Here is a 23,783-nt window from a genome sequence, read left to right as displayed (position 1 = left end):
ACCATTCTAGATTATGGACACATCACGCATACTACGGGCTGCAAGGTGAAACGGGGTGATGTTGGCGAAGTGCGACGAGGTGGAGGAAAGAGAGCCGGCGTGGATGAAAACGCTGCCGTTTAGGACAGCCACTCATCGGGAAGGCAAGTTGGGTAATGAAGGTAATGAAGCATTTTCTTCGGCACCTACGTAGCTATGTTATGTTTTCAATAGATCCTCATCTACCTCCCAGTCCTTCCAAGTAGGTTTGTCGAATCCGTTAGGTCGTGAGCTGCGCAAAAAGCCATTCCAGTAGCCATCAATGCTGACTACTGGCCTTATGGTCCTAACTTTCGCATTAAACCCCCTGCTAAAACACTCCTGCATGTGGCGATCCTCGAATAGTTCCGGATGCGTTCTTCTCATTGTCTTTAGTGCTCGTTTGCCAACTTCGTCCACTGAATCGTGATGTCGTAATGCAAAGAAGGCCTCGTCATGCTCCTCTCTCAGCTCCGCCATCATGGACTCATTGTAGAGTCCCAATTGAAGCAGGTAGATGTCGTATTGACACAGAGATGTGGTCCCTAGATAGCTTCCGCCCAGCTTTGCTCGCTTGTGTAGGCCAACGAGCGCAGCGATGGTACCCATACATCCAGTGCCGTAGTCGCTCATCGGGAAGGGTGGCACAACCGGTTCTGGGGAGTCCATCCCCATTGCTTCACCCTGGGCCCAGGCTACCCCAGTCACACAGTCTGCAATTTGTTGCCACCCTGGACGGGAAGACCATGGTCCAGCATGTCCGAAGCAGTTTTCGGCGACGTATACTAAGCCTCTGTTGCGTCTTCTTGCAATATCAAGAAGCTGTTGAGGTCCATATCCGAGGCGTTCTAGGCTACCGGGCCGATAGCCATCAAGGACAACGTCTGCAGACTGCAGCAGTTCTTCAAAAACCTCGCGATCTCTCGATTCTTTCAGATTTAAATCGGTAGTATGCTTGCCGATGTTGGCATCGACTTGGAAGAAAGGTACATCGGAAAGGTTTGGCGATGTCACCTTGAGGACCTCTGCACCATACTCAGCCAGACCACGGCCCATCGCTGGGCCCGCAATGATGCGGCAAAGTTCAAGCACACGGATTCCAGCGAGGATCTGTGGTTTTGGTGCAGATGATGATTGAGAAGGGAAAGGCGTTGCTGGGGTTTCGGTCTCAAGGACCTCTACCTTCCAAGGCGGTTGCTGGATGAGCATTTTGCCATGCAACGTAGCCTGGAAATCTTCCCACTTCAGGCAGGTCACACCTGCTTGCTTGATCTTTGCGTTCATCTCTTCAAGCTCATCGGCAGTGAATTGCTTCACATGATCTTCGATGACTCTAATACATTCGTGATAATCAGTCAGGTCTGGTCTGGACCCCTCTAGGCCAATCATGTTGAGTGCTTTTGTAGCCTCTAGGGAGCCATGAAGATGAAAATACTCTCCTGGGTTTTTCGTTTGGTAGAGGTTCGCAGACAGCCTACGGTACAGGACAGATTGTGCTTGAAGAAGGTCGGTATCTTTATCTCAGTCAGCGAGATTACCCGTTCTTGCTCTTGAGATGGCTCTAACCTTTCAGCAATGTCTTGGCCTTTGGATTGGACTTGTCGAATCCTCCCACGGTGGCCAGATATGTTGAGAACAGGAACGCTGTTGCTCTTTCTAGATCCACCGAAATATTGCGTGATCTTTGGCCATCTTGAAGATCAGCAATTGCAGATGCAACACCTGCTTCCACCGCTTTGAGAGCTGAAATGGCTTCGGTCTGTTTCAGAGGACTGGGGAAGTAGGGGCTCCCAGTATTGGCAGTTGTGAAGTTGACATTTGCGATGTGAGCAAGTGATTCCTCGGGCAAATTGTCCTTGGCCTTGGCGAGTAGTTTTTTCAGGGCTATTCTCGTGCCTGTTAGCAAGTTGTTCGCCTCCCTAGCTCCGGGGCTGTCCTCTTCTTCAGCTCCTAGAAGGCGTGTCATATCAAGATGCAAGACTAGGGATGTCGGATTTACGAAACTGTAGAGACAAAGGACAAGAGCAGAAATCCAAGCCTACGGGAATAAATACTACGGGGTGATGGGTGGTAATAATGGCAGAGCCGCTGCAAGACGGGCTAGCGGCATGTCGAATGAACATTTTGCCTGCGTTAGTGACAGGCATCGGTTACTATTTCTGCATTACGGGCTTGAGCGCGAAGTGGGACACTTCAATGGGTCACTGGGGTTGAGAGAAAGTCGGAAGAGTGGAGTTACAGGGCTGCCCAGGTAGGATGTGGAAGGGGCGGCTTCCGCAATACCTCGGGATCCGCGGGCATTACCCGATCTGCTGAACCAGCAACCGCGAGATGCCGGCCCTATGTGATCGCCACTCCAATCTGTCCACAGGAAACTCTTAGCCGGTAAGCGTTTTTCTGCGCATCAGATTGTTGGCGAATTTCGAACCACCCACGATAGGAAACGCGACTTCTCGGGTAGATTGCTCCACGTCGACGCCACCAGTGCATCTTCCGATCAGGTTGCGGAACCCTCGCATCGGGACCGCATAATAGAACACTGCGGGTCTATGTGTCATGACGCGACCAAGGGTTCCACCAGGTTTGTCTTTGCTTAGACATCTTCTACTACGACTTGTCGACTGACTCGATGCAACCCTAGATCAACGGCAGCGCACAGCTCAAGCGTGTGAAAGCTGTAAGAGAAGAAAGCAAAAGGTAACTTGAGTCACCTCATTTCACCAGCTACTGCACGAGTAGAGTAAGTGCGCTTAGTTGCACATGGTCTTGGCACGGACCCGGTGAGACACGAATATCTCCCAGGCGGTCATCTCACGGGACCGCGCTAGCAGCTTGTGTGAACTCCTCTCAGCATTCATCGGACTATATTGACGGACCTTGAGGGAATCCAGTCAGCATGTTAGCTGGTCGCAGGCGAAAAGTTCCTTATTGACTGCCGCCGCGGGTCGGAACTTGACTACCTACCCTATGCGGCCATCAGTCAGACCAACAGAAAAATACCTCTGTCGACTTGATTACCTGAACTAACAAATTCAAGTGCAACGGCCTATATCCTTGCAACACGTGCGAGAAGGCGAGTTCCTCCCTCTAGTCACGCGTCACTTTGTTGACTTTTGAACAGCGCCACTTTATATGTATATACGGAGATCGAGAGCCCAATTCTCCTAGCACAGAAAGAGTACCCGCAAAGAGACGTGCAATTAGTGGCTCCATAGATGGGTAGGTAGATACCTTTTCAATCCGTCATAACGAACAATAAGCTAGAGGTCTGAGACACGTTTATACGCTTGTATTCAATCCTACTACTAGCTGATATAACTAGCATTGCTAATCTCATCCCCCACCCAGAACGGAACATGATCGAATATCGAATTCAGCGGGGCCCCGCCCAGCACGGCAGTCATCACTGCATACGCGAGCATCTTCTGCCACCCAAAGCGTGCAGTCCCCGAACCATGTGACGAGTGTGGAGCCAAATACAAGCTTGCGGTCTTCTGTGTCTGAAACAGTTACTGCACATGTGAGCAATACGGTACATTCACCACCAACAAACGATGGCAACAAAAACGTCCGACTCACTCACTCCATTGCCACTACAAAGGATGCTGCGGACGATGTGACTGAATTTCCTAGCCAAAGTAGAATGTTGCAAGACCCCACAGGACGCGTGCTTTATATAGGCGATTCAGCTACGCTATCTTTCCTCCAATTAGTCCGCATGGTAGTCGAAAGTGTGGCTGGGCCGTCGCCGTTTACGACCGACCCCCGACGTCACAAGATTGTTGAAGGTCTGAATTCATTGCCAGGCAGCTACAAAAGCTCCCATGTTCTACCGGACGAGCCCACTGCTCGCGTATTAGTGGATGCATTCTTCATCAACACTCATGGCCTGTTACAAGTCTTCCAGCGCGATCGTTTCCTCGAGATTCTGACACAATGCTACTTGGATCCGTTATCGGCAAGCCCATCATGGCTATGTTTGCTCTATCTGGTGTTTGCAATTGGACTTACCATGGCCACGCCGCTTTCCGGAAGCAACGAGGCACTTGTCATCGATAAGCTTCGTACCGGACATGTCGACAGAGCCGAAGCTTTCTACTTGACTGCAAAAGAGATGAATGATCCTATGGCAGGGCTAGAAGACCAGGATTTCTGGTCGGTTCAAGCTCTGCTCCTCATGTCTTTCCATATGCTGGCCAAGTCTAAGCGGAACACAGCCTTTGCCTTACTGGGCATGGCAGCGCGATCAGCACTCGCGCTTGGTCTACACAGAGAAGAAGCTATGGTGATATTCAGTACCGAAGAGCAGAATGAGCGAAAAGATGTTTGGCGGTCTATCTTCATCATGGATCGGTTGCTGTCCTGTTCTCTTGGTCGGCCAACGGCCATATCGGAAGATGATTGCTCTGGAGACACGCTGCATCCTCCTGAGCGATACAACGAGGAGACCTGGGCTTACAGCACGAAGACTGTGTACGATTACAATGAGACGGGACCGCCCGCAATGGAAGCCGCAGTCCGAAGTTGCAGACAGATTGGCATCATTCTGAAAGAGGTGTACCAAAAGCGCAAGATCAGCACTCGTCTCGCACAGGAGATTTCGGATGTTTGTCAAACATGGCCGCGCGCACTCACACCTATCTTGCAATGGCGACAAGCGCCGAATGCGTCGCCCAGCCAGGGTGTGGCCATATTACACATCAATCTCTTCTACTGCCATTCCGTCATTCTACTCACCCGCCCCTTTCTGGTGTACATTCTCAACAAAGAAACGCAAGTCCATGGTGGCCAATTCGGAACAAGACCTCGCCGTCCTTTGGACCGAATTGAAAAGTTTGGTGAGACGTGCGTCATTTCTTCGATACATACAACCCTGTTAGTGCAAAACGCGTTTGAAGTTGGGCACCTGTCTCGAAGGAATCCGGTCGTCATCTACTTTCTCTTTGCTGCTACCCTTGTCATCCTCGCGAGCGACTTTGCCGGGCTTTACAAGATCGAGATGACAAACAAGTGCGTGGTGAACGCCATCAGCATAATGAACTACTGTGCAGAGTGCGACCAGCAGGCGGTACGCTTGGTCTACATTCTTAGTTCTTTCCGCGATGTGGTAGTGCAGGAGCGGCTGCGGCGGAGACAGTCGCTGGCGAACGGGTTGGCATTGCCCAGCATAGCGTTGCAGCTTTATGGTGTGCAGATGACACAACAGCAGCAGCAACATGCTAGTTTGAAGCCCGGTGGCCTGCCGCAAGCCATAGATCCTCTAGATGAGGCACCGCGCCTTCACCAGGTTCCTATACATATCTATCCTGGTATGCAGACGGCGCCGCTAGACGAATCCACGATAGGATATCAGGCACCAGAGCCTCTGCAACATCAGGAGATGCAGTATCACATGGACCCTGAGTACATAAACCCCCTGTCAGCTCAGGAGTTTATGCATCTTAACCAGGAGTTGCCGCTCGACATGTCGCCCTTCATGTCCCTTTAGTGTAGTATAATGAGGAAGTAGATGCATGTTATCAGAGGTACGATGTAACAATATATTTGACTGTCAAAATTCACTGGGGTATACCAAAGACAACCTTTGCACCCAAACTCCTTGTCCGTATGCGCAATGTCGTCTGATTACTCTCGCCACTCCTTTGCACATTGAGTACACTGGACATGGGTTAGCATCGAGTTCATGATGGGTCTGGTAGAATGACAAACCTTGTAGAAAGCCGTCATGGGTTCATCAGCACTGCGAATCTGCAGCTGGTACCAGTATGCTTCGTGATTCCTGCACTTTTCGTTTGGACATTGAACTATGCATCCGTCAGCTGCTGTGAAGCTCTGCAACATTGGCTTGTGCGCTCTGTGACATGCGCGGCTCCTCAAATTGATGCAGGGTATTTCCAACGTACCTTCTGTTTTGTCGACATTTGCCCAGGCGTCCTTTCCTCCGATGACATCGTCAACATCCTTCTTCTTCATGTACTTTCGCTCAAAGTAGCGCCCTTCGATGACGAATTGGTATGGGCACGTGAGACACACGAAGCGATTCTTGTCGACATAGTCTGCGGTCGTGGGATCACCGGGCGGGGTTTTGGAGACGCGCAGCATGTTGCTGCATGTTGGGCAGACTGCAAGTAGCTGTTAGTTGGCTACGAGTGGTAGGGCAGGCTTGATCATGAGGAGCAGATGTCTATAGCAAAGAAGAAAGCGGTGCTTCAAGATGGATGAGACAATATACCTACAAAGCAACATGTTGGGTGGACGTCAAGTTTTCCTATGTCGCAAAAAACGCGTGAGTAGCAGTAACAATAACAATTGCCGAGCATCCAAAATATGGCGGGTCTTCTCTCGACTAGGGCTGCGATAGGCAAAGTGCGGGGCGATAGCAGCACATGCAATTCCGTGGCTGAGGCTGAGCCTCCGCGACGCGCGCACTTGGTAAACCGGTTGTCTCAGATTGGGGGCTTATGCACGCTGGCCGTATGGGGACTTGACTACCACGCTTTCTTCTCTACCACGCTTTCAAGGCAGCGATACAAGACACGCACATATTCACACCGCCTCCACCCAACGCTGCTTTCCGTTAGCACTTCCGAGTACCCCGCCAAAACAGGTCGACGAAACATTCACGCCTACTTGACGGCCCTTCCCCCCCCGTTAGGCCGCTGTCGACACAACGCAGACTCACGCACAATGGCTGACGAAGAGGTACTTGGGTGCACGTCACATGGCCTGCGTTCCCGATACTGACAGGCGAGCAGGGTGCGTCGCCACGCGAACTTATCCTCGAGGCCTGCCGACGCAACAACACTGAACTCCTCGAAGAAACACTCAAGACTCTCACAGCCGCTGCTTCAAAGTCGGGAAAGAAGGCCGAGGAGTATGTGGCCGACATATTGAACAATGCACGCGATGGTGTCGGCAACGGCTGCCTCCACGTTGCCGCGACATTTGGAAGTTGTAAGTGGCACGCCAATTGGATTGCGCGGTTGAGTCACTCTGCTGCAGAGCAAAGCGCTGACCCTCCTCAGACGAAGTCATCGACATGCTTCTGGACCAAGAAGGCCTCGAGATCGACGAGATCGACCGCATGGAGCAAGACACCCCCCTCCACAAAGCTGTGCGCTACGTCAACTCGCTCGACAAGTCCATCTGGCCCCATGGCCATGAGATTGTGGCCATGCTCCTCGACGCAGGTTGTGACCCCCGGATACGGAACAAGGCGAAGCTCAAGCCCGTGGAGCTGGCGGACCCCAGGAACACGGACCTGAGGAGCATGCTACAAAAGGGCGAGTTTGCTATGATGGCAGGCGGCGACGTGGTCGAGGATGACGATGACGGCCCAACGGGAAGTGGTAGCGATAGCGACTGAGACATGGTACGAGAAGCAGTAAGATTTGGGCAAGGTTTTGGGATTGTGGCTATGTGGTAGCCGGGCTATCTTCATTACGCAGAGGTGCATGTGTACCTCTCATCGCTGGCGCTTTGTGGTGCACACGGAACTGAAAGCATACATGGAATCGGCCCTCGCAGCTATCTATCGTGCAATCATGCAGCACCCAATCACTACTCCCATCATATGTATCACACCTGATATGGGGCATCTCTGGTAGCCCAAACGAAGGGGCTCGTGGCTGAAGTGATTTCGTACACCGTGTAGTTTGTTTGTAGACCAAGGTCGAAACTGAGTAGAGGCTAATCAATCTTGTTGCTGCGCATATGTTAACTTATCTATGCTTTGCGATAGTCCTTCATTCCTGTAATCACTCACCTCAGGCGGCGGTCCCACAGGCCTGACCATTCTCTCAAGCAGTTGCATTCGTGTCTTCTCGCGCGGTTGTCCGAGACCGATACTCATGTACTGCAGAAGCGGCGGGTGGCCAACATAGCTTGACAGGGAGTCGCGCGCAATGTTGGACGTCCACTCGTGCTTGGTCGTGTCCGCACTGCCGATACCGATGTAGCGCGCCTGGAGTGCCTCGAGTTGCTGCTGTGCGCGGAGTTTATCGGCCATGATTGCGACGTGGAGAAAGTTGGTGTTGTTGTTGTCGTCGTCGGGTACGCTGAACGTGGAATGGTGGTGCCGGTAAACTACCTGCAACTAAAGTTGGGTCCATCGCGACCGCGGAGGTGCTGCGGAAATTCCGGCTTAGTCATGACGCTGTTCCGCCAGTCCGTCATGGCAACCCTCCAGACCAAACAACAACCACACAAATATTTCTAACTCGCAACATTCCGTACTTCAGACTTCACGTGACGCATCTCCACTTGTATCCAAGATAACGGCAATCATGGTCAGCCAGGACACCGTTATGAGCAATGCGCCGCTCACACCACGCGACGAGCCCGAACTCACCTCACCCATGGTCGAGTTCTCCCCGGCCACAGTTCCCTACGACGAGACGTTTGAGAACAATCTCATGGAACTCTTGCTCAACCCACCGCCCCAGCAGCCCTCTCCCCGAAAACAAACCCACGACATTCCCACCATCTCTGCATCGCAATTGCCTATCCCACTCTCGTCCAACCTACGCACGCACCCCTCCGCCATACCCGGCTTATACCTCACACACGTAAACGGCTACTATACGGGCGGCCCTGGTCCTGCTCCACAAAGAGTACAGGAATACGCGAATCGCTTTATAGAAGAGCATGGCATTGAAGATGCGGGGCAGCTAGAGAGAGTAGTTGAAGACAAGATACGGATTAAGCTGGAGGAGGCCAGGGAGCGCATGGAGAAGAGGAAGGAGTTGGCGGAGAGCAATCGGCGGATTGAGAGGGAATTGGAGAATTTGAGGTTGCAGCGGAGTGCCGAGTTGAGGGTGATGGAGAGGGTCAAGGGCAAGAGGACGTGAGGGGGTGCAAGATGATGCAAGGCCGCGAGATTTGAGCATGTGGAATATGATACCCGGCATTAAATATGTCACGATAACGGGGGCGTAACGTCGCCTTGTGGAGGCTGGATGGCTGAATGCTGATGCAACGTTAAATATATGACAAAAACTTAAAATTATCAAAATAGAACAATACTTTCTTCGAGCACGTCTCAGTGTCGCAAACTGTACCGTGAGCATAGACAGGCGCACTCCTGCGATACATTCTCGGTGAACCCTTCCCGGATCTCAACTCCAAGGCTGTCCTGAGCGCAAACAATATACATATCATCACCGAGCGTCGAGCCAAGCAACATACCATAGAATCCATAATCACCACACCATCAACGTACTCGCGCAACTCTCATACCCTCTGCCTCGCCAAAGCACGCCAATCATGTCAATTGAGACAAGACCGTGCCTGTCGCGGAAGAGCATCCACCCACACCCTCCATACCCGATAGGATAGTCGATCATGTCATGCATGTTGCCCTGCCGCCCAACCCAAGCGTGCAAGCGACGCGCAAAAGAGAAGCTATGGCCAATAAGACGTCATAGTCTGGCACGATAATCACTGCAAACGCCACTTCTAGGGACGCACGACGATGAATATATTTCACAACGAGGCTTTAGACCCTTTGATCGTCGCTTGCCGCGTGTCATAGGTGTGATTAGAATGCAGGTGCAAGGGGCTGATGGCGATGGCGATGTTAGGCGTGAGAGGTTATCAGTGGGCGAGTGCGGGGTGGTGGATACGCGACTTTGTACTTTTTTGTTTTCCTACATCTTTGATGTTCTCCAGTTCGTTGTGAAGTAAACTACGAGATTGAATCGTCAAACTCGTTGGAACAGTGCTTTCGTTCTGTTTGTGGCAAGAGATAGCTAAGTCGGTGTTGGATGCGTAAGTAACTTACTGTGCAAACCAATCTTTCTCTGCATAGACGAACCGAGGCGACACACGACACAACATCGCGGAGTCAGACTGGTTTCTGCCCCGCGTGTGACTCTGGCACGACGCACGACACACTCGCAGAACTCTCCTAATGCCAGGCACCATGAGTAGCTTGGCCTGGAGCGGCTTCAAGCTGGCTTTTGGATTAGTCAGCTTATTCGGGGCATGGATAATGGCTGTGATTAAGAACGGTGCGCTTTGGGCCAAGGACACAGAGGAAGAGAAGAAAGAGCTGGCTGCCGCGCAAGAGAGGTTTTGGAGTCTGGATCGTGAGCCTCTACCGGGATTCAAGCACGCCTTCTTCGGGACAAGCAGTGGCGCGAGACTGCATTATGTAGTTAACGCACAAGAGGGAGCAGAGGCAAAGAATCTGGTGATTTTCATCCATGGTTTGTCAAGGACCCGTGTACTGGGTTATATGTCTTTACTAACCAACTAGGCTTTCCCGACTCGTACCTCATCTGGAGACACCTTCTTCAATCTACTTCATTTCAGGACACTACTCTCGTCGCGATCGATCTGCCTGGCTATGGTGGTTCGGACAGTCTGCCTGCGTACGGCCCAAATGAAATGCTGGGAGCGTTGACCGAGCTCATCATCGACGTACGGGAGAAATATCTACAAGAAGGGAAAAAGGCCGTCATTGCCACGCACGACTGGGGTGCGGTTATCGGCGCAAGGCTTGCCTCCGAGGCTCATGTTCTGGCCGATCACTGGATCATCACAGGCGGTGTCATTCCTAGTCTTCAGGCTTCCAATGCAAAGAACAGGATATTGTTGGCAAAGCAAATGCTACGGACTTGGCTTCGCTCACCATTGAACACACGACTGTTGAAGAACGGCTTGCATGCGCTGGGCCCTGTAGCTGGCCAATTCCGCCGGTCTTTCTACATCTTCGTCTTCCATCTGCCATGGCCCTTGAGCAACGTATTTGCAACATTCGGTAACTACTGGTTCCTCCGCGTTCTCCACAGTTATGGCAAAGGGTCTGCGAGTAAGCCCAAGAACTTCACGGCCCTGAACCCTGTAGAAGCTGCAGAAGCAATGGCAATCTCTACTGGACCTGCAATGGCACAATTGAACGCTCCGGACAACACAAAAGAGCGATATGGCGAGTCTGTCAAGGCAAGAGTGGGAGATAAAGGCATGTCGGAGAAGATCCGCATCTACCGTGAAGATCTCTTCTCGGCAAAATGGGAAAAGTCACTCGAGGTCACTGTTGCACTATACAACATCTCCACCAGCTCTGCCGCTGCAAGATCTTCAGGTACATTGTCTAATACCGCGCCGCAAGGTGCTCTCAAAGCCCCCGCTACACTCTTCATGGGACAGTATGAGCCGGCATTTGACCAGAGGCTGTCACTCGATAACGCGCGCGACTACCTTGTAAAGGGTAGTCAGGTTGTTATTGTCAAGGGAGCGGGTCACTGGTGAGTACAATTCAGGGATAGTATTGAGAAAGTTTGGTATGCTAATCATGAGTAGGCTGCAGATTGAGCAAGTGGGGCGGCGCGCTTTGGAGAAGACGATACGGTGGGCTTTACGGGATGGAGGAGGGAACGAGATGATACCCTTTGAGGCAATGAGTGATGTTCGCGTTCTTGAGACTTTGTAGGATGGTTCAATGGTGATTGAGTACTGTACTCAGGGAGGTGTGTATTGAACTTCGTGGCAGGAGGGCACGCCAATAGCACATAAAGGCGATTCAAGTTAAGGTCAGCTTCACCGACGTGTGCGATTGTTCGAAGTCAATCAAACAGGTACTTACAGAGCTAGCAACAAAGTCAAGGGGTTAAGGGAGGAGTGGAACAGCTCTTGGGTCAACTGCAAGAATGTGGTTTAGAATACCTCTGTACCATGAAGAGTTTTACAGTGGCAAAGATGCAGGCAAAGATACATCAGGGCATGCGGACGGCCGAGTCTTTTATAACACCTGCATCAATAGAACATTTCACTTGGCAAAGCATCTCGCCAATAGAGTGATCCTTCGAGTCAAATACATTATAACAGCCAGACTGTATACTAAATACTAGCCTAGCTTTCCTTCATTTTGACCCAAGTCCCCAAATTTTAGGGCCCCACCAAATTCTGATTACTTGATCTTCATCATCCTTCCTTACATGTTCCTTGACTATACCTCTCTTCATACAAAACCATCAAGTATATGATCCTTTTCTCAGCTATCATCGGATTAAAACGACACACTCATAGTTGTGACACGGTTAACCGGTAAACCGCAGTATTTCACAAGCTAAAAAACATTCTGACCTCCTACCCCTTTTATATCAATTTAGGTGTAAAACCACAACCAAGGTTCCACTCAACCATGACTTCCTTGGTCTCTGGGACAAGATGAGAGGCAGTACTTTCTCTTTCGACCAGCTTGCTACGGGCCGAACTTCAAGACTGCAGGCTGGCAACGCGACCAACGCTGATTACGTTGAATAGATTTTCGCTATGCAGAGTTCGATATGCGTCTACGACAGGTTCTATCCTGTGTAGCCATCAACTACATGCTCATGCTCATTCTTCTTCATCGTCAATAGTAAGCTCTACCATGCCATTTGTGGCATGCATCACCGGCCGAATCATCCAGCGCGCAGTCGCCATGCTGACCAAACCGGCTCCCATTGCCAGTGAAGCGATATGCGGCTTCGGCACCTCTTCGAGTACATCCTGTTCATCAGGTTGGAAAGTGGAAGATCTCGTGTTGCGCGAATAGAAGATGCGAGATGAGCGAAAGGGTATATATGTACTGAGACGGAAGAAACGGGGATTGAGCGTGTCGGCCTTTGATGCCGTGGTGTTCGCGCGCTGTCTCTGCATCTTCTGTGGGCTGGGATCGTGGATCTGCGCAATCTCGCCGTGTCTCTTTGGGCCTGATAGCGACTTTCTTGCTGGTGTATCTTTCTTCTTCGGAGCAACTGGCAAGGCTGGGGCATTGTTGTCGGCTACAAATGGGCTGACGGATGCGACGTCAAGGTCCATGACGCACGGCTGCCAGCTTTCGTTGAACTCGACTGGTTCAAACGATGCCCCTTTGTTACGCATGAAACTCTGTTCGATAACACCACTGCCACGCAGCAATCCAGGCTGGGAAGCACCGTGAAAATTGTGTAGATGCTGGAGGAAGGCATCCTCCGATGTGTAGAACTCCTGATTACAAGAACGATATCTATGATAGTTCTGTGCATGCTCAACGTGAACTGCTCGATATCCGGCCCCGCAAAGGTGACAGTGATGTGCTTTTGCAGAGGGGAATTCCGGGCAGAGTGGTGGTCCTGCATTCTGGGCGGCGACATCATCGAAGCTGCGCAAGAATCGGCAACTCCAGACACGACAATGGGAATGTTTGTTCATTTCCTTGATGTCTGTAAAAACCTTCTGGCAGTACCGACAACGAAACGACTCATAGGGTGAGGCTGAGTAGAGGTTTTCTAGGTGATTCTCTTTACGTTCACTCCACCAGACTGCACGATCGAGTTCACGGGCGATGAGATGCTCTGCGACGTGCTCGCATCGCTCAGACCAGTCTTTTGACTTCTTTCCACAGAAACCACAATGAAGCATAGGATCATCAAGCTTCATCGGTGCACCGAAGCGACGCCACTTCATCGCAAGATCTTTGCAGCCGAAATTTTGCCCTTCAGCAGCCAAAAGTCGTGCTTGACAGCCAACTCGTACAGACGGATGCTTGACATTGCCAAAGTGAACGTGATGTAGGTGCTGAATGAAGTGGTCTCTGCGGTAGAAGGTTCGTTGAGATTCGGGCTTGCTCCGGCATTGCTGATACTTATGTCCAGCCATATGGGTGGCGTCTGGTTGTGAATGACCACAGAACGGACATGCTTCGATCGCAGCAGAGGGCTTCGTGTCGCAACAGATCCAGGTGGTCCGGAGGGCATGCACAGAATCCTCATGTCGAACCCACTCATACTTGGTCTTGAATGCCCGAGGACAGAACGTGCAGAAAAATGGCAAGTCCTTTTGAGGCTCTCCAGCACTATTGACACCATTGATGGCCTGTCGAGGTGATTCTTTCCATGCCATGCGGCGTCTACCTCGTCTTCTGTCTCGGCCAAATGATGATATATTACTCCGACTTCCACTGGAAGACACCGTGTATGTTGTCGGCGCGGTACCTTCAGATGAAGCAATTGATGTGATAGCTGAACCTCTCCTGCCTTGTCTCGAATCGGACCACGCGTCGTCTTGACCACTTCCACTGAGCGAGCCACCCTCGATTGCTGCATGTACTGCAGATAGCTCAACCGCCTCCTCTTGATAGGACTGGGCTAGGTACACTGCCAAAGGTGGTTGAGGTGGCTGTGTAGTGCCATCAACTTGCTTGTCTAGGGTGTCTAGACTATCCTTTGACAGCTTGGTTTTCAGCACAGGTGTGCCAGTATCTGGCGCATCCTGCATAACAGACTGAGAATCTGGATAGATGAGCAAAGCTAACGATGAATGCTACCAGCAAGCGCTCACCTCCAACCTTTTTCCGCGCTCGAGTATTATTGAACCAGTTGCGAACCTTCTTCACATCTAGATTTGCTTGGTGGGCAATGATGTCCATCTCCCAATTGTGGGGGTATGGGTTAGCAGCAAACTCATCTTCTAGTATTTGTCTGGCTTCAAATGGAATACGACTCTGAGGCCCTTTGCGCTTCGCTGACGCCGGCTTCCAGCTTGCAGTCGAGGCCTGACGAAGTGGTGCAGTAGGTCTGGTTGGTGGTAGTCCTACATCAAGTATGACCGTAGATTCGGCTATTGATCGGCCGTGCGCTGCAGGAGACACACGTACGTCCATTGTGCCAACCAGGTCACCTTCATCATCGTCACGGGAAACGGCTGATTCTGCAGGCATGAGAAATGATGAAGAAGGTGCGTGTGCGGGGATTGGTTCCTCGCAATGAGACATGTGATCCATTCCAGACGTATAAGTATCCGCCTGCCATTCGCACCCTGCTCTCGTGGTCATAGTTGCATCTTCAATAGACGGTATCGATTGGGGTGTGTGAGCGAGTATCGACCACTGCTGGTAGTCTTGCTTTTGGGGAGCATTGTGTAAGTGCATGTCGTAATGTCCAGTGATATCCAGATAACCAGTAGTGACGGCGGGGTCAACGGCCCAGTCCATGGTCGCGATGTGGTCTGTGGGGAACAAAGGCTCATGATTCCCATCTGTACTGCACATCGGGTCGAGCCCAGAATCCTCATCAAGTGCAGCAAAATCGAAGAAATCGTTCATCTTTTCGAGCGCGTTTGCGTCCATTCTGACGCGTCCAACGTGGGCCAGATAGGTCCCGAAAGTGGCTTATCCTGGGAAACAGCGCTCGGACAAGCGTAGGTTGATTTGTAGCGGATAGATAGATCAGTCTCCAGGAAGTGGGTGTCGTATGACAGGCCCTAGCCGTCGCCTTGATGCCAGGGAGGTAGGAAATGGCACTGGTCTTCTGTTGATGAACTGGGTGTGTGCGGCGAAGTTCCAGGCAGCCAACGCTAGTCAAATCAGCCGCACCCTCACCCTATGATAAAAAGCATAAGCTTTAGTACGTGTATCAGGTCACTTTGAGGATTCTACGTTTGTAGTAACAGCATGTAATTGTCTAGGTACATTGTTGATACTATGTTGTTGGTAGCGGATACTGTCGGCGTCTGCCCACATCTAGGCTGGAAAGGCGCCACCACCCATCTCCGTTAGCGCTAGTCTGCGACCCGCAGAAAAGTTCAACCCACCCGAAAAGCTCACGACACGAGCAACAAGCAACTTCTTGCGAACTGATCGCATTTTCCAACCACAATGGCGGCCGAGGTACAACTTTTGCAGCCTTTGAAGCTGCCCAAAGGCCCTTCCACCATCACATCGGAACAAAAATACTGGAATTCTTTCGCCTCCGAGCTGCGACTCGACCCATCCCAGCATTCGTCGCCTGTAACCCACATCTCAATACCGCCGCCTCAGCCTGCAAATGCCCTGTCTGCTACGCAGGATCTCTTCGCCGTAACCACAGGTTCGCGCGTGCAGATCTTCTCTACCAAAACCCGGAAAGTGGTAAAGACGATATCGCGCTTCGGTGTGGACGACGTTGCGCGTTCGGGCAACATTCGGCGCGATGGCAGGATCTTGGTCGCCGGAGGAGACAGCGGCGTTATACAGGCTTTTGACGTGAAAAGTAGGGCGATTTTGAAGACATGGAAGGAGCACAAGCAGCCAGTGTGGGTCACGCAATGGCACCCCACGGACCTCACGGGTCTCATGAGTTGTTCGGACGACAGATCGGTACGACTATGGGATCTGCCGAGTGAGAAGAGTGTGATGAAGTTCGATGGGCATCATGATTATGTGCGCAGCGGCACCTTCATGCCTGCACAGAGTGGACTGCTGGTATCAGGAAGTTACGACGGTACAGTACGGCTCTGGGATTCGCGAGTTGGCGGCAAAGCTGTCATGGTGTTCAAGCACACAAACCCCATCGAAACCGTTCTGCCTATGCCCTCTGGAACTGCCGTCCTTGCATCCTCAGACAATGTGATCAGTGTTCTCGACATTGTAGCCGCGAAGCCGATTCATATGCTACGCAACCATCAGAAGACTGTTACCGCACTTTCGCTAGCAAACAACGGTGAGCGCCTTCTTTCTGGTGCCCTGGACGGCCATGTCAAGGTATTCGAAACTACCGGTTGGAACGTCGTGGGTGGCTTGAAATATCCCTCGCCGATTCTGTCCCTCAACGTCATTCCCAACCAGAAGGAGGACAAGCATATCGCTGTGGGTATGCAATCCGGTCTTCTTTCCATCAAGACACACCTTTCAGGCGAGCAAAAGGTTCAAGCTCGGGAGAGAGAGAAGGAGATGAAGGCGCTCATGGAAGGCACAATTGAAGAGTACGACAAGAGCAAGAAAAGGAAGCGGGGGAAAGGCTGGGAGAAGCGTATTCGAGGCAAGGACTTTACAGGCGAAAGCGCTGATATTGTCATCGAAGGCAACGCGCGAGGCAAGATAACTGCTGGACAAGGATGGGCGCATGCGCTGCGAAGGGGCATGTACGCCCAAGCCCTCGATCTGGTTCTCGACTCAAAAGTAAGCGCCTACAATGTTTAATTTTCCAGAGATATATGCTAACTATCACGCTAGGATGGCAACTCACGCAGCCAATCTATCACTCTCCTAACCGCTTTGCGCCACCGTTCCGCCCTCCGCGTCGCCTTGAGCAACCGCGACTCAGTCACTCTCCAACCCATTCTCCGCTGGTGCATCAGGAACATCTCAGACTACCGCATTACGCGCTTGACTACCGATGTCGCGCTCGTCGTCCTGGATCTGTATGCAGACCAGTTGGGCAGGAGCGAGGAGGTGGATGATCTGGTTCTGGCGCTCATGCAGAGAGTCAAGGTCACGGTCGAGGCTAGCCAGGATGCATGGAAAGTGAGAGGAATGCTGGACATGCTTGTCAGTAGCGTTGGGGCAGTCGAGGGCGAAGCGTGAGGACGGACAAGTGATACTTGATTGCATAGCGATGGCGTTCTGGATTTGTTCACTGTTTCCGTAAAAGGTCGGGGTGACATCATATATGGTTATGTAGCTTAGAGGGGGAGATACCCGGATGAGGCATCTAGTTTGCTTTGGATGATGGGCATAGAACTGGCTGCAAGTCGTCGCTTAAAATGGTATATTATACAAGCCAGTACTTCGCCGGCTATATGCTACACACGAAGATGCATCAATTGGCTACCATAGACAGTATTGCCGTTGTGATGTGACTGGCCGGTCCGGGAGGGCGACCCATAGTTTGCGGTTGTCGCGCTTCTTCTTGATCTCATCTGAGATGCGCATGCGCGTCTTCTCTTCCTTGAGCAGCACAGAGAAGCCTAGTAGGCGTTAGCAATCATATCGCGTCACTCGTCGTCGCAAAGGCCAAGATGCGTCCGATGGCCGTTGAAAAAGCAATACTCACTTGTCGTCCGGTGTTTCAACATGTTGACCGCACCTCTCGCCCTAAACTCTGGGCTCTTCCAGCTCTGTCCGGGCCCCACCCACGCCTGATCAATGTAGATCTCACTCGGATCCCTGACTACCTTCTTACTCCCGTCTTTCAGCTCGATCAAGGTGTCCTTGTGGAACTGCGCCTTGGGCACTTTCTTTTCTACGTCACTGCTTTCTTCTGACGTCTTGTAATCCCACAAGTCCTTTGGCTTGCCTGCATCCATAGCATTTCTTTGCTTCTCCCAGCGCGCAACAGCCATTGACTCGCCAGCGAGGCCTAGACCGCGAGCAGCAATGGCTTCGTTTTGTGCGATCTCGAGACCCTTGATGACGTCGCGGGCTACCTTCTTTTTGGAGAAGCGGAGTTGAACCAAGGCCTCTGAAATGGTCTTGCCGGCGATTTGGTTGATGACTTTCTGTAGTTTCTTGGTTGAGGTGGGGAGGAGATGCGACTTGTAGAGAGATTCGCGCTCGGTGCGGGCCAGTTTCTGGGCTTTCGTCATGCGGCCGTGGCGCTTGACGCTGGCGATGACGAGCTTGCGTTCGAGGCGCTTGCGGGCCTCTTGGTCGGGGTCAAGGCTCATGTTCGTGAGTGCCTTCTCCTCGTTCTGCTTCTCTTCTTCTTGCCGTTGCCTGTGCCGCGCCATAACGGCTTTCTCTTGCTCCGGGCTCAGATCGTCTCTCCATCCGGGGACTTCGCGTTCGGGGCGAAAGAGCGAAGATGGACTGTGCGAGAGATCTCCGAAACGTGGTGTGGGTTGTCCTTTTGTAGAGGCTGCCTCGGGGAATCTTTCTTGGATGCCTGCTTCTCGCTCTTTTTTCCTCAGATATTCCTCCAAGATGGGGTTTCTCAGGTCGTCGCTGATCTTTTGCTTCTTGGACGAAATGTTCCGTTGTGCACTAGTAGGCAGATATGCAGGAGATGGCCAGCGCGTTCGAGGGTGGAAGGCGGCGAGGGCTACTTGTAGTTAGGACCTGTATGTACTGCGGCGGCGACAGGAAGGAACGACTGGCGAGCCACGTCCGTGAGGAAGGCACCACAGATAAGCTGGGCAATTGCGTACCTGACTGCCCGAGCCGCCTCGAGGCTATTCGAGCGCTCATGGTGATGGTCGACCCCACAATGCGTGTTGCGGCGGCGGTAATGGCAGAGCAGTGAGGTTGGACGGGAATTTCTGTGGTTGCGGCCAAAGGCTCCGCGCTTGCAGGGGTGGAGAGTCTCGGCAGATCTTCATGAGCCAGAACGCAACGATCAGCTCTCAGAAGAAAAGTGCAGGAGTGGTTTCGTCCCGCCTCTTGTCCAGACCATCGCATTCGAGCAGTGCCGCACGCTGGACGCGATTTTGTGGTGAGGCGCCAGACCTCACGAGCAGACGTCGCCCCTCTCTCAACCACAGCTCCGCTCGCCTCACGCTGACCCGGATCGCGAGCTGCTGCATCATTACTTGATTAGTTGCGGGCCCAAGCTTGCCTGGTGCACCTAAGCACCTTTTCTTGCAGACGAGACAGTAGGCGTCTTCCACCACGTCCGCCGACAAAGTCCTGCCCCATCACACTCGTTATCCCGTCGCCTTGCGCATCCGACCCAGCTTCTTCGCGCAAACCGCCCGCCCCCGTCCCATGTTGTCCGCTACGAGGGTTTCGATGCCTCACAGTCCCCGTAATTCGCGACCGTAGATCGAGACCATCGGCCGCCGTCCAGCGCACGTGAAGCACCCGAGCGGCTTCTTAAGCCTGATCGCATTTTAGTAGAGCAGGACAGTGTCTGTCTACCCCCGTCCATCATCATCATGGACATCAACTCGCTGCTGTCGCCGTCGGACTCGCCTGCGGGCACCCCTACTCCACAACCCGCGCCCTCTGCCCCGTCACCATCATTGATACGCTCTCCGGGCAAGCGTGCGCGACGCCAGATACCGTCGCGAACCCCATCAGGCCTGAGCCAGCAGGTCATGTCTTCGTCTTCCCCGCAGCCACACTCGGCTATACAGCAACGAGTGCCTTCGCCGGGATACGCCCAGATTGCAAATGGCGCAAGGACGATGCACACGACAATCAACACGGCGCAACAGGCAGCTTCGCCTCGTGATGCGCGTATGACTCCGCCGAATGCGACGTATCGGCAGGCGTCCACACCCGGCATGGATACACTCGCAGGTAGGTGCTAATTTCCTTTGGGTTCGCAGTCAAGCTTGCAAGGCGACAATGCCATGTGAAATTGCAGCTTGACGTATGCAGTATGCAGGGTCAGAAAAAAGTATAGCGGGCAATGGCCAGGTGCTAGCTCCATAATGCGGCTACTAACAGTTGCTTAGATCTTGCTAGCATGCAGCAGCAGCAAGCTGCGCGCCAGAGCTCTGTAGTCCATCAGCGACCTGTCACGTAAGTCATTCATCTCCTCGTGCTGCTTTATCCGCATTGCTGCATTTCAAATGTATCCGCGCTTATGGAAGTGTCAACGAATAGCCATCTGTCATGCTCTGGCCTAGTTGTAGTCGCCGGTGACGTGAGGGCGACGCGCTTGCCCGCGGTCACGGGTTGCTGTTGCCTATTCCGGATGCTTGGCTTGGCTGCACAAACTCCATAACACCACACACTGACACAACCTAGTCTCCAACACCTCGGACAAAACCTCTCTGGCGAGTCAGTAGCCAGCATCATGACAGAAGCCTCGCCGCGACCGCGGAACTTTGTGACAAGGTCGCTCGATCAGCAACACATTGATTGGCTTAATCAGCTGGATCAAACCCTGCTGGAGAATCCATTCGACTATTACAGCCACGTCTCACTCGTCACTACACTACACCAGGGTCTGCAAACTCACCTGGCCTCGTTTGATGCCGATCCGAATTCATATGAATTGGTTCAGCCATTGCGCGATGCCTACAAGACCATGTCCGACAAGTACCCATTGGGTGAGTTGCTGTGGCACTACCGGCTGAATGACGAGAAGACCCTGGCGAGAAATGTGGAAGAGCGCATGGGCGTGCTAGAGCTGCACAAGCAGGCGACCCAAGATGAGCCCTATAGCGCCAAGTTGTGGGCAGCGTACGGCGAATACGTCAGCTACCTAGTCGCTTGCTCATGGGAGCAGATACCTCCAGAGGAATGGCCTGAAGAAGAGAGGCTCATTGGTCGAGAGCTCTTCCAGCCTCAGCTGCTGTTAGACGTGTTGCAACAGGGCGCTGAGAGGGTCAAGTACAACCTCCAAGAGAGCAATCTCGTGTGGGATCGCTACTTGCAAGTTCTGGAAGAGGATCTAGAGCGAGGAGGGTTCAGTCAAGAGAAGGCAATGAGAGTGGCCGCCATCTACAACGAGCGGTTAGGCCAGCCACACGCAACATGGGCAAATACTTTGTCAAGATATGCCTCGTTCAACTCCCGGTACAGCAAGGGCCCTTCCGACCAGGTCATGGAAGAAGCAGTGCAGAAGAATACACATATCAAGCAACAATACGCCAATCGCGAAGAGTACGAGTTCAAGGTTCTCCAAGCTTTCCAAGCAGGCGACCAAGCAGCCGAATACAACGCCGTGACCCGGTACCTCAAGTGGGAGAAGAGGACTATGGGTGTGTATAGCTTTCATCTCGTCAATGCGCTGTATGAGCGAGCGACGCTTCGTTTCCCTGTTGACGCGTCAATATGGGAAGACCATGTCGAGTTTCTCATCTGGCAAGACAACCGGTCCGTAGACTTACTCAATGTTCTGGAGCGTGCGACGCGCCACTGCCCTTGGTCAGGTTCACTGTGGTCTCACCGCATTCTCACCCTCGAAGCGGAGAACAAGCCGTTTGAGGATCTCGAGCTCGTCAAACACACAGCCACTGGATCTGGTCTCTTGGAACACACCGACTTGGATGAGCTCATCAAAGTGCAGCTCGCCTGGTGTGGCTATCTGCGGCGGAGAGCCTTTGATGATCCTAGAGCGACCGAGGACGACGTTGATGTTGCGGAAGTCGGTATTCGGTCTGCTTTGGAGTTCGTTAGAGAGGTTGGCATGAAGAAGCATGGCAGGGAGTGGACGGACCCCAAGTATCGCCTTGAGCGCACGCATATGAAGTTTTGGCTTCAACGCGGAGACATTGACCAAGCTCGGCGGATTCAGGAGTCTGTGGTACAATACCAAGAAGACTCATATGACTTCTGGTATCGCTGCTACATCTTCGAGATGCTTCTTTGGGCGCCGAATTCGACAAGAACCAAGCAGAATGCCGGCCAAGAGCTGCGCCCACCGACCCAGGCCACAGCAGTGCTGGAACGGGCTATGAAGCGCTTACAGACGATCGACGAACCCGAGCTGCTCATCGACATGTACGTCAGTCATTGCGAACAACACGAGTCAGCCTTGAAAGTCCGAAGCGCCGCAATCGAGCGACGACGAGCTGAGCGTATTGTCTCGGTTCGAAGAGAGAAGGAACGTGCAAGCGCAGCTGCTTCTGCCCCGCCACAAGACACGCCGGAAAGTCAGGTAGCGGAAGGCTCTTCTAAGCGGAAGCGAGAAGATGGCGACGATGAGATGACCTTGAAAAAGAGCAAACATGTAGACAGTGAGAGCACTAGCGCCGTAGCCAACGGCCAAGAGAGGATTACGAGTGAGGCGCCGTCGGAGGCTCGCTCGACAGAGCCTAAGAGAGATCGCGAACACACCTCGATCATCGTGAAGAAATTACCTGCGGGCACGACACAGACACGGATACGCCAGTTCTTCACCGATGCGGGTACTGTCAAGAACCTCACTTTGAAAGAAGAGAAGGACAGCTTGACGGCCATTGTGGAGTTTGAATCACCTGAAGAAGCTAAATATGCTTTGACGAAAGAGGCGAAGGGGTTCGAGGGTCACCCCATCTCCATCGAACTCGGCCAAAGCACTACAGTCTACGTTACCAACTATCCTGCGCATGCTGATGAAGCGTGGCTACGAAAGCTCTACAGTCCGTTCGGAGAGATTGTCGGCATTCGGTTCCCGTCTCTCAAATTTGATGCCCACCGTCGGTTCTGCTACGTGCAGTTCGCTTCAAACAGTGAAGCGATTGCAGCAACGCAGCTTGACGGTACTGACGTTGAAGGCATGAAGCTCATCTCGAAGATCTCTGATCCCAACGCGAAAAAGAAGCGCGACGGCGCTACTGCTGAAGGTCGTGAGGTCTACATATGGCATCTCAACTTCAAGACCAAAGAACGCGAAGTCAAGGAGGTTTTCGCAAAGTTTGGTAGGATCGAGAGAACAAAGCTACCGATCATCAAGTCTACAGGTAACAACCGAGGCTTCTGCTACGTCGTCTATGAAGCGAAAGAGAGTGCTGATGCTGCTGTGGCGGAAATGCATGGGAAGGAGCTGTGGGGTCTCAAACTCATGGTTGAGATTGCGACGGACCGTCCCGCGACTAAACCAAAGATCCAGTCAACCTTGGAAAACCCAGAAATTTCTGCACCACGCGAGGCGACCCCTGGAGAAAGCGACCCCGTTACAGACGCCAACATCAAGCCGGCGTCGTTCTTGGACCGCTCCATTGCTATCCTCAACCTACCCGATACCGTTCCTGATGCGCGTATCAAGCCGCTCGTTGAACAGTATGATTTCAAGAGGATCAAGCTGGAGCCGCAGCACGGTGGAGCCATCATCGAGTTCACGACTGTCGAGGGAGCTGGCAAAGCGCAGTTTGCACTTTCAGGAAAGGACTTTGAAGGAAGGAAACTCCGTATTGGAACGGTCCATGACCTCAACAAGCAAAAAGGGGAGTGGAAGCCGAGCAACAGCTTCATGCAGCCACGCATCAACCGGCCTACAGCTGCTCGCGGCGGACGAGGAAGAGGAAAGCCGGGTCTTGGTCGCCCAATGATACCGAAAGGAGCTGTGAAGACCAACGGCGAGGTCAAAAGTAACGCAGACTTCCGTGCGCAGTTCCTGAAGGCGCCCGCAAAGGACTCGGCCAAAGAGGATGACAAGATGGAAGAGTAA

General features: G+C 52.5%; 11 protein-coding genes across 11 annotated transcripts; 6 read left to right on the top strand and 5 right to left on the bottom strand.

Annotated features, from left to right (window-relative positions):
• Positions 1–198: 198 nt before the first annotated feature.
• PtrM4_003300 (CaiB, acyl-CoA transferase-carnitine dehydratase) lies at positions 199–1,984 on the bottom strand (the record flags this gene model as incomplete). Its single annotated transcript, XM_001930375.1, has 2 exons — positions 199–1,532; positions 1,585–1,984. 2 exons carry the CDS (start codon positions 1,982–1,984, stop codon positions 199–201), a joined length of 1,734 nt encoding a protein of 577 aa, XP_001930410.1.
• Positions 1,985–3,736: 1,752 nt separating this feature from the next.
• On the top strand, positions 3,737–5,506 carry PtrM4_003290 (Fungal-trans domain containing protein; the record flags this gene model as incomplete). Its single annotated transcript, XM_001930374.2, has 1 exon — positions 3,737–5,506. One exon carries the CDS (start codon positions 3,737–3,739, stop codon positions 5,504–5,506), a length of 1,770 nt encoding a protein of 589 aa, XP_001930409.2.
• A 137-nt stretch (positions 5,507–5,643) lies between these two features.
• PtrM4_003280 (RPB9, DNA-directed RNA polymerase, subunit M-Transcription elongation factor TFIIS) lies at positions 5,644–6,120 on the bottom strand (the record flags this gene model as incomplete). The annotated part of the gene is made up of 3 exons (XM_001930373.2): positions 5,644–5,676; positions 5,728–5,822; positions 5,922–6,120. The coding sequence occupies 3 exons, from the start codon at positions 6,118–6,120 to the stop codon at positions 5,644–5,646; spliced, it is 327 nt and encodes a 108-aa protein (XP_001930408.1).
• Positions 6,121–6,705: 585 nt separating this feature from the next.
• PtrM4_003270 (ankyrin repeat domain containing protein) lies at positions 6,706–7,384 on the top strand (the record flags this gene model as incomplete). The annotated part of the gene is made up of 3 exons (XM_001930372.2): positions 6,706–6,720; positions 6,774–6,972; positions 7,044–7,384. The coding sequence occupies 3 exons, from the start codon at positions 6,706–6,708 to the stop codon at positions 7,382–7,384; spliced, it is 555 nt and encodes a 184-aa protein (XP_001930407.1).
• Positions 7,385–7,711: 327 nt separating this feature from the next.
• PtrM4_003260 (splicing factor 3B) lies at positions 7,712–8,026 on the bottom strand (the record flags this gene model as incomplete). Its single annotated transcript, XM_001930371.2, has 2 exons — positions 7,712–7,723; positions 7,784–8,026. 2 exons carry the CDS (start codon positions 8,024–8,026, stop codon positions 7,712–7,714), a joined length of 255 nt encoding a protein of 84 aa, XP_001930406.1.
• Positions 8,027–8,303: 277 nt separating this feature from the next.
• PtrM4_003250 (DUF605 multi-domain protein) lies at positions 8,304–8,867 on the top strand (the record flags this gene model as incomplete). The annotated part of the gene is made up of 1 exon (XM_001930370.2): positions 8,304–8,867. The coding sequence occupies one exon, from the start codon at positions 8,304–8,306 to the stop codon at positions 8,865–8,867; it is 564 nt and encodes a 187-aa protein (XP_001930405.1).
• A 1,073-nt stretch (positions 8,868–9,940) lies between these two features.
• PtrM4_003240 (MhpC, hydrolase or acyltransferase (alpha-beta hydrolase superfamily)) lies at positions 9,941–11,452 on the top strand (the record flags this gene model as incomplete). The annotated part of the gene is made up of 3 exons (XM_001930369.2): positions 9,941–10,226; positions 10,277–11,267; positions 11,323–11,452. 3 exons carry the CDS (start codon positions 9,941–9,943, stop codon positions 11,450–11,452), a joined length of 1,407 nt encoding a protein of 468 aa, XP_001930404.1.
• A 908-nt stretch (positions 11,453–12,360) lies between these two features.
• On the bottom strand, positions 12,361–15,112 carry PtrM4_003230 (Homeodomain-containing transcription factor; the record flags this gene model as incomplete). Its single annotated transcript, XM_001930368.2, has 2 exons — positions 12,361–14,276; positions 14,326–15,112. The coding sequence occupies 2 exons, from the start codon at positions 15,110–15,112 to the stop codon at positions 12,361–12,363; spliced, it is 2,703 nt and encodes a 900-aa protein (XP_001930403.2).
• Positions 15,113–15,640: 528 nt separating this feature from the next.
• On the top strand, positions 15,641–17,326 carry PtrM4_003220 (WD40 repeat protein; the record flags this gene model as incomplete). The annotated part of the gene is made up of 2 exons (XM_001930367.2): positions 15,641–16,921; positions 16,976–17,326. The coding sequence occupies 2 exons, from the start codon at positions 15,641–15,643 to the stop codon at positions 17,324–17,326; spliced, it is 1,632 nt and encodes a 543-aa protein (XP_001930402.1).
• Positions 17,327–17,569: 243 nt separating this feature from the next.
• PtrM4_003210 (mitochondrial 54S ribosomal protein uL22m) lies at positions 17,570–18,928 on the bottom strand (the record flags this gene model as incomplete). Its single annotated transcript, XM_001930366.2, has 3 exons — positions 17,570–17,709; positions 17,796–18,782; positions 18,889–18,928. 3 exons carry the CDS (start codon positions 18,926–18,928, stop codon positions 17,570–17,572), a joined length of 1,167 nt encoding a protein of 388 aa, XP_001930401.1.
• Positions 18,929–19,614: 686 nt separating this feature from the next.
• Positions 19,615–23,783, top strand: PtrM4_003200 (RNA-binding protein (RRM domain); the record flags this gene model as incomplete). The annotated part of the gene is made up of 3 exons (XM_001930365.1): positions 19,615–19,981; positions 20,140–20,206; positions 20,435–23,783. The coding sequence occupies 3 exons, from the start codon at positions 19,615–19,617 to the stop codon at positions 23,781–23,783; spliced, it is 3,783 nt and encodes a 1,260-aa protein (XP_001930400.1).

The sequence above is a fragment of the Pyrenophora tritici-repentis genome, chromosome 1 (genome assembly GCF_003171515.1).
Source record: "Pyrenophora tritici-repentis strain M4 chromosome 1, whole genome shotgun sequence".
NCBI lineage: Eukaryota > Fungi > Ascomycota > Dothideomycetes > Pleosporales > Pleosporaceae > Pyrenophora > Pyrenophora tritici-repentis.
The sequence above is the reverse complement of the archived record's forward strand: the minus strand, read 5'-3'. Positions and strand labels throughout refer to the sequence as shown.